At 29.4% G+C, this 9,551-nt stretch overlaps 1 protein-coding gene across 11 annotated transcripts in view; it reads right to left on the bottom strand.

The window, feature by feature from the left end:
* The window catches only part of LOC117180868 (protein PRRC2C), a 102,610-nt gene that overhangs the window by 46,028 nt on the left and 47,031 nt on the right, over positions 1 to 9,551 (bottom strand). For 9 of the 11 annotated variants that reach the window (XM_033373428.1, XM_033373423.1, XM_033373422.1 and 6 more), the window contains 2 exons: positions 5,247 to 5,719; positions 424 to 2,058 (listed from right to left, as the gene is read on the bottom strand). In XM_033373428.1, the coding sequence (XP_033229319.1) occupies positions 424 to 2,058; positions 5,247 to 5,719 (2,108 nt within the window). The remainder of the gene's footprint in view (positions 1 to 423; positions 2,059 to 5,246; positions 5,720 to 9,551) is intronic. The other 2 variants (XM_033373419.1, XM_033373429.1) reach the window with 1 other exon arrangement.

The following is a 9,551-nucleotide window of genomic DNA, read 5'->3' as shown; positions in this document are numbered from 1 at the left end:
AAAAAAAAAATCGCAAAAATTGAAGGAATAATTCAAAAAAATTTAAAAATTTAAAAATATTTACAAAATTCTAATTACTCTACAAAAAAAAAAAAAATCAAAGTTTTTAAAAAAGTTGAGAAATATTCCAATGAATTTACAAGTATTTCCCACATTTCAATTACTTTTACCACCATTCCACTTATTTTACAAACACTGCACAAAATTTGAAAGTATTTCAAAAAGATATCAAAAGTCTCCAATGATTTGACAAAAGATTTCAATTATTTTGCAAATATTTCACAGCTTTCAATTACTTTACAATGTTTTCACGAAGTCTTCTTTCTAGACCAGATTTCAAGAGTGAATCGATCCCCACCGATTGGCTAAAATACAATACAATAAATACACCAAAATTAATTCTTAGGAACAGGCCAAACTTACTTTTCTATTTCCACTATGATTCCTCTTCGCCCTCTGGTCATCCTTTCTGACCTGAGCATTCCTCGGTGGTCCCATCCCATGTCCCTGATTCGTATGATTCACCTCCTGCTTGACCTGCTGCTGCTGCTGACCCTGATTATTCACCGACTTGCTGTGTCTTCCCGTAATGCCTGCCGTCAGTGCCTGCTGCTTAGCAATAATCTTGTCATCCGCCGTCTCCACAGGACTGCCAACCCCGCCGACACTCGATTCATTTTCCAGAGGAGCCGGCGCATTCAGACCAGCACTTTTCTCCTCCAAACTCCTCTCCGAAGAGAAGGGACTCTTGCTCGAGGGGGGACCATAGCCCTCCATTCTTCCTCCAGCAGTCGCTCCTCGAATTCGATATCCTCCTCGTCCTCGTCTCGAAGGCTCACCCGACGGCGCAAATCCTTCACGAGTCGGCCTCCCATCGTAACCACCTCTCTTCTCAGGCCTCTGCTGCGGATAATCACTCCTCTTGTCGTCTCTCCTCGACACATCCCGATTTCTGTCATCCTTCTCGCCCTTCTGCGACGGCGGCTTCGGCGACTTTGCTCGTCTTTCCTCCTTGGGCAACTCTGCCGAACTCGACACTTCATCTCCACTCATCTCCGAATCCGTGTGACCATAAGATCCACTTCTCGCTGATCCCGGTCTCCCCGAAGCCCTCGCGGAGCCTCCTCTTCTGCCTCGAGTCTCGGCTCCGCGCCAACGCTGATTGTAAACATTGAAAGCTCCCCACTGTCTTCCTCGCGTATCTCGTCCACCTCTCGAGCCACCACTATTCGTCCTGTTCCTCGTCGACTTTTCTCTCTTGTCGTCCTTCGAATCATCCTTAATCTCCTCATTCACATCCTCTCTCTTATCGACCGACAACTTTTCCATACTCTGCTTCAGATCCACAACGACCTTGTCATCCTTGATTGGCTCAAGTTTCTCCTCCTCCTTTTCAAAAGTTGGCGAAACAGCGTCCGCCCAGGCTTTCGTCTCGATTCTATTCTCGGGTGTGCGCTCCAATTTCCGACTCCAGGCTTCCGATTCCTTTTTCAACTCAACCGGCGAGTCCTTTGTCAACTCTTTCTTCTCCTGGTCAGCGCTGCCGCGTTTCAGTTGAGTCAAGCTACGCTTCTCAGACTTGAGTTCGTCCGCCTCGAGCTTTTCTCGAGTGACTGGACCGGGTGGCTGTCTTCTGTCACGTTCACGATCACGATCACGATCGCGATCTCGATCTCGTTCGCGCTCTCGTTCTCTATCCTCGCGAAAAATTTCGGGCTTCTTCTCCTCGTAGTCGGAGAGATCGTTGACCCAGGAACCGCTGTCTCGGGATTTGTGAAAGTCCTCGTCGCGTAGAGAAGTTCTCGATTCCCGGGAGGTTCGACTGTCACGAGAATCTGGTCTCTGGGGACGCTCGCCGCGATCGCTTCGCTCGCTACGTTCACTACGCTCGCTACGTTCGGAGCGATCGTCTCGTGGGACATTGCGCCGACTTTCAAACGATCTGTCCTGGATGCCACGATCATCGTGAATCTCGCGACGATCGTCTCTCCATTCTGAACTCTCGGTTCTCTCCCGCTGGACCTCGCGTTCGTCAAACGAATCTTGACCAGGAGAAGACTGAAAAAATATTGATTTTCATTAAAACAAAAAAGAAATTAAATATTTGATTAGAATAAATAAAACACATTTTTTTTTAATTGGAAGCTTTTTGGGGATAGACAAAAATGAAAATGACAAAAATGGGATGAATTCAAGGATCCCTTTGTTTGATTTGTCAAATATAAATTTCCATCATCAAATGCCAGCTTGCTATTTTCTTAGAATTTGATGCAATATTTGATATAGAACTATTTTATTTCATTTTTTATACCAAAAGGTTGATACAGAATTTCGAATTTGAAATTGCAGATCCTTTCCAGATTTTTTTAAGTGTCAATTTTGAAAACATTCTAGACTTCGCACTGTAATGTAATATAATATGTAATCAAAGCAAATCGAATATAGAATAAGATACTACGATTGTTAATTCCGTCATCACGGAAATTCCTGTTTTTTGATTATAAATTACTTCATTCAAAAAAAATTAAATAAAAAAAAATGGAAGAATAATAATCAGACTTTTCAAATATAAAGGAACCATATTCTTCAATGGATTGGAATGGATTCAAAAAGATTTCAAATGATTTTAAGGAATTGAAAAAAATATTTCAAAGGTTCACAAAGGTTTTCAAGAATTTCAAAACATTTTCTAAGGAATTTTCATTTCAATACATTTATTTTCAACTGAAGAGATGCATTTTCAACTAAAATGACCAAACATTCAAATAGATTAGCTAAATTTCCAGTTAAAAACATTATTATGAAACAAAATTTTAATAATTGATTTTTCAGTTAAAAAATTACGTTTCAACCAAAAAAATTAAATTAAAAAAAAATATTCACAACAAAATATTTTCGTTTATCAAGCGAAATGATGAATCTTCAACTGTAATAGTTGAATTCTTAATAAAAAATAGTTTTAAAAAGTTATTTTCAACTAAAATGGCGGAATATTAATCTAGATTAGTTAAATTTTCAACTTAATAATTAGCTAACAATTTTTTCAGCAATTAATTTTTCAGTTAAAAAAGTTAAATGTCAACCAAAAAATAATAGTCAGATAAAAATATTTTAATTCTCAACCAAAATAATAAATCTTCAACTGAAATAGTTAAATTTTTAACAAAAGTGTTTTCAATCCAGAAGATTAAATTTCTAACAAAAATACATATTTTCAACAATAAAACGTGAATTTAATAAAAAAAAGATGCATTTTGAACCAAAAAATGAATAGTTGAATTTCCATGAAAAAATTCTTACATTTTCGTTTAAAAAAATTGATTTTCAACTGAAGAGGTGCACTTTCAACTAAAATTACAGAACATTAAGACTAGGTTAGTTAAAATTTTAGTTTAAAAATTGATAAACATTTTTCTTTAAATAATTAAATTTCCAGTTCAAAAAATTAAATTTCAACAGAAAAAATAATATTAGCAACAAAATGATTTATCTTCGACTAGAATAATTGAATATTTCACAAAAAATAGTTTTCAATCAAGAAGATTAAATTTAAAAAAAAATCAAACCAAAAACTGAATAGTAAAACTTTCTTTTAAGAAAATTTATTTTCAACTGAAGAGATGTTTTTTTAAACTAAAATGATAGAAAATTTAACTAGATTAGTTAAATTTTCAGTTTAATAATCAATTTTTAACAATGAAGAAATAATTTTACAACACATTTTTTTCATTCAGTTACAGTTAAATTTTAAGTACAAAAATAATAATTCTTAAATAAAAAAAATAAAAATTTTCACTAAAAGAATTTATTTACTACTAAAGAGATTAATTTTGAACTAAAATAATTGAATGATCAAGTAGAAGAGTTAGAATTTCAGCTTAAAAATTAATTTTCAACAAAAAGCAAAACCGTTAAAACATAGTTAAATTTTCAGTTAAAACATTAGGTACAAACCAAAAAAATAATAATTCTCAACACAATAATTCAATTTCCAACCAAAAAAATGAAAAAATAATTCCAAAATAAATTAGATCAAAAATGAATTTTCAATTTAAATTATGAATTTTCAACTATAAAAATACACTTTTAACATAAATGTTCAACTTTAAGCAAAGTGTTCAATTTTCAACCAAAAAGATTAATTTTTAACCAAGAAGATTAAAAAAAGACGAATTTTCAAAAAAAAAAAAGATAAATTTTTAACAAAAAAAATGAAAGTTAAATTTTCAATTTAAAAAAAAAACAAACTTATTTTCAACTAAATATAATAATTTTCAACTAAAATGATAGAATATTTAACTGAATTGGTTTAATTTCCAGTTAAAAATATATTTTGAATAAAAACAAAACCGAAATTTTCAACAAACTATTTTTCAACCAAAAACGTGAATTCTCATTAAAAATGGTGAACCTATAACCGTAAAGATGAATTTTCAACAAAGAAGATTAATTTTGTCTACCCAAAAAGATAAATTTTCAACAAACAAAAAAATAAATAAATAAAAATTTTCAACCAAAAATTAAATAGTTAAATTTTTAGTTAATAAAACACTAATTTTCAACTATAATGATTATACAAAAACGCTAAATTTTCAGTTAAAAAAAAAAATAACTAATTTTCAATCAAATACATGAATTTTAAACTCAAGTGACGGAATATTTAACCGGATTAGTTAAATTTTGAACAAAGAAGTTTTCAACCAGCAGGTGAATTTTTATTAAAACTTTCAAACATGTTTTTTTTCGGGGGTTTCCAAGTGAAGGATCCGCGGTCTAAACCCGTTAACTGCATTTTTCTCAAAATTGATTTTTTTTTTGTATTTTGTGGAACATTTTATACATTCAGTTAATATCTAGCAAACGAAATGGCCAAATTCCTTTTAGTTTTTTTTTTTTCAAATGGATTTTCGAAAATCGCGTATTGGTATCTGGAGCATAGGTCCGCGGTTTAAACCTGTTAACTGCCTACGACAAGCATATCTATGTGCGGCATGCAACTCCGAACATTTTGACACATAGAACTTGCCCGCACCTTGAAAAAAAATGCGAGCCTGGGAAAAATAATAGATAAACAAGCTGTAGAACACTGCAGATAACAGGTTTAGACCGCTGAACACCTTATATAAAATATATGAATAGCTTTCACTTGTCAGATATCGTTCAATTTTGATTCAAATGTTTTAAAACAGCTTTAGAACGCGAACCCAAGTCAAGTAAAAATAAAATAAAATAAAATAAAAAATTACCTTTACATGAGTATCGTAATCCTTTTTATCCCTGACATCTCTTTCACGAATGTCTCTAGAATCTCGTTCTCGAACATCCCGACTATCAGAAGCGTGTCTACTTTCTCTTGGTTCTCGAATATCCCGCGAATCCCTAGTATCTCGAACATCACGAGTATCTCGAACATCTCTAGACTCTCTGACATCTCCTTTATCATCATAGTGTCTCTCTCGTTCCCACGAGTCGCGCGGATGTCTTTCATCATATTCATAGTCCTTGTAGCCGCGATTATAATCGTCGTAATATCCGCTGGGTTTGCGATTGTCGTAAGGACGATGAGGAGGTGGGGCATGACGATAACGATCGTCTCTTGGAGGTGGTCCACGATGATCTCGAGATGGCGGTCTTTCTTCTTCCAGGGGACTCGAGAGATCTGAATCTTTGCTTCGACGCTGAGGCGGCGGCATTGTGTGTGAGATTTTCACATTGTCTGCTAATCCGACCAATTTTTATTCATTATTACAAGCTGAATTTTGCGAAATAACGAGTATAATATTAATTGGAAACATTTTTCTGGGGTCATTTTTAAGCGTAAGGCCAGGGTTGTCTACTCAAATTCTGAAAACAAATTTCCTGACAATTACAGGTTTTTTCCAGACATCTCTACATTTTTACAAGGTATAATTTTTCATAGTACAGAACCATACAAACATTTAGCATTTTTTTCTAAACAATCCACTCGGAATGTATATCAAGTTTCGCGAATTTATTAAAAATGTTTTTTTTTTTTCAGATTCTACGGTTTCAATGGAAATGTTTCATTAATGAATGTTTGACAAATTTTAAGATATTCTGAAATATATTAGCACCACTGATTAATTAAATAATAATGAAATTATGATTAATAATTTCTTGAGGTCCATGAATTTGAATAATAATTCAGCTAAAAAAATGTCCTAAAAAGATCAATTTTCAAACAAACTGATTAATTTTTAATTAAAATTATGGATCTCCAACTGAAATACTTACATTCAAAAAATATATGAATTTTAAAATAAAATGATGAATCCTTAACTGGAATAGTTGAATTTTCAATCAGAAAGATTAATTTGTACAAAAAATAGGGGGTCTTAAAAAAAAACATGAATTCTCAACCAAACAATTGAATTTTCAACAACAAAAAGAGATTAATTTGCAACCAGAAATTAAATTTTTACTTTAAAAAATTTATTTCCAACATACAAAACAACCAATTTTAAACAACAATGATGAATTTTCAACTAAAAATGATTGAATGTCCAACTTGAATAGATTATTTTTAAATCAAAAGGGTGAAAGCAAAACTAAAAAAGGTCAATCTTCAACCAAACTGATGGATTTTCCAATAAAATTATTAATCTTTGCATTGTTAAATTTTCATTTAATAAATTGATTTTGAACCAAAAAGGTGGATTTTTAACTTAAATTGTGGAATGCTCAATTAGAATAGTCACATTTTCAGTAAAAAAAAAATTATTTTCTAAAACAAAGAAAAACGAATTTAAAAAAATAGGTTGTTTTTAGTTCAAAAAAAAAATATTTGTTTGACAATTTGTCTTTTTTAGTAGAATATTTAACTATTTCATTGAAAATTCAAGTACTTGGTTGAAAGCATGTTAAAATACTTTCATAAAAATTTAATTAATCGGTTGAAGATCTATCTTTTTGATTGAAACTTTAATGATTTTTTCTATTCGTTTTCATTTGTCTAAAAATGTTTTTATCTGAAAATTTTACTATTGCATTAGATTTAACAAACAAAAAAGATTAGTTTTCAACTAAAATGATGAAGCATGAACTCGAATAGTTGAATTTAAACCAAAAAATATGAATATTAAACAGAATAAAGTAATTTTTAACTAAAAAAGGATAAACTTTCAAACGGAAAATGGATCAGTTAAATTCTAGTTTAGAAAATTAATGTGCAACCAAAGAGATGCATTTCTAACTGAAACGATGAAATATTTAACTAGAATAATTAAAATTTCAGTTGAAAAAAATTAATTTTCAACCATTAAAAAAGAATTTTCAAAAAAAAAGTTAATTTTTATAAAAAGTGATGAATTTTCAACTAAAAAAATTAATTTTCAACTAAAATGATGAATCCTTAACTACATTAATTTATTTTTCAACCAAGTAAATTAATTTCCATAAAAAGACGAATTTTTAACTTTTAAAAGATAATTTCTTAACAAAAAATTTCCTTATGATTCCTAAGAAAATTGAAAATTATTTTTTAACGTTGAAAAATTATTTTAAGAGAATACCTTAAAAGATTTTTAAAGGTTTCCAAAATCGTGAAAAAAGAATCTGAAAGATTTTGAGGAAATCTGATTAAATTTGCAGGATTTTCTACAAATAGTAGGCAAAATTTTTTTCATTTCAACATAAAAGATATTTATCGAATTTCTAGAAAAGCTTTGAAAATCTAAAAAATGTCTTAAAAATATTCCAGATTCTCTTTTGACAATTTTGGAAATCGTTGAAAATCTTCTTGAATATTCTCTTAAAATAATCATTGAAAATCAAAAATTATTATCAGCTTTCCTAGGAATTTTAAAGAGATTTTTTTTTCTTTTTTGAAAAATCTAAGTTTCATTTTCAGGGTGCACGTTTTAACCGACGAAATAAATTCCCGCTAAATAATTTACGCGTATAAAATTAAAGGTATTAACATTTTTCAATATAAAAAAATATGAATCCACGTTATCATTTTCAATGCTCTAAATTAAAAAAAGCAATCAATGAACTTTAAAATGTTCAAAATTGTATAATTTTAAGGCATTTTAAGCTAGAAATATCAAATATTGAAAAACTGGAAATTTTTAACTGAATACTTCTTAAATTAGAAATTAAATTATTTTCTTTTAAAATAGTTTAAACTTAATGTAAAATTTAAAATTATAGCTTAATATAAAACAAAATGTAGATTTTCGAAGATTTTAAACACAAAAATTAGATTCTTTTCAAGAACTATGAAACCTTCAAAAGAATAAAAACATAGTTTGAAAAATTATTTTAAGAGAATACTTGAAAAGGGTTTCAAAGATTTAAACAACATTTTTAAAAAAGATTCTAGAAGACTTTAAGAAAAAAGATTAATTTTTCACAAAGTACATAATTTTCAAACAACTAGTTTAATTTCTAAATAAAAAATATCAATTTTCAACCAAATAGTTCCATTTTCATTAAAAAAAATACATTTTCAACCAAAAACAAAAAAACGGATTTTCAGCAAAATAATTCAATATTCTACTGAAATAGATGAATTTTCAATTAAAATAATGTATCCTCATAAAAATCTGAATTTTTAACAAAAGAGTTTAAATTTTAACCAAATAATTTTATTTTTAACCTGAAAGATGAATTTCCAACTAAAATGATAAATATGTAACTGGAATACTTGAATTTTTAAACAAGATTAACTTGCAAAAAAAGATAATAATTTGTCTACCAAAAAATCGATTTTTAACCAATTATGTGGATTTTCAATGAAATAGTTTAATTTTCAAATAAAAAAGACAAAATTTCATTCAAATTGTTGAATTATGATCCAAAAAGTTCAATTTTGAACCAGAAAAATTTACTTTTCAACCAAAATTTAAAATTTCCAGTTGCAGGAATTAATTTTCAACCAAACAGAAAACTTTCTAAAATGTGCATGATAATTTTTAATCTTTTTAAATCACACAATTCAAGGTTTTCTATGTGAAACAATTCAGTTAAAGATTCTTTACTTTTAAATATTTGGTTTCAATTTACTTATCTTAAATATAAATTCAAATATTGCTAAATATTCAATGAATAATCTTTTTTTTTTTAATTAAAAATTTCAAATTGAATGGGTTAAAAATTTCATATTTTAGACTGAAACAGTATTTTAAATTTAATAAAATTCTTTAAATTAAAAATATAAGCTTAAAAATAAAAATGTTAGATGGAAATTTTTTGAAGTAAAAAAATTTCGAATTACGCATTGTAAGTTAAATAATAACATAATTGAGAAACATAAAAATTCAAATAATTATTTAAAAACTGTTGAAAGCAAACGTGAACAGATTTTTCTTCTACAAACTTGTAAAATTCCCGGTAAAAAAAAATGCACTGTCATTTCCCGTTTTTTTTTCCCCCGGTTCAGCGGCCACCCTGAATAAATGATATCATAATTGAAAAAGATAACTAATAATTTTTTTAACTGTTACAATCGAACTTGGACCACCCTGTACGATCCGAAGTAAATTACCTGTTTTTTAAGTCAATTCCCGGTTCTTTCACCCCCCCCCCCC

This window comes from Belonocnema kinseyi, chromosome 9, assembly GCF_010883055.1.
Source record: "Belonocnema kinseyi isolate 2016_QV_RU_SX_M_011 chromosome 9, B_treatae_v1, whole genome shotgun sequence".
In the NCBI taxonomy this organism is placed as follows: Eukaryota; Metazoa; Arthropoda; class Insecta; order Hymenoptera; family Cynipidae; genus Belonocnema; species Belonocnema kinseyi.
The sequence above is the reverse complement of the archived record's forward strand: the minus strand, read 5'-3'. Positions and strand labels throughout refer to the sequence as shown.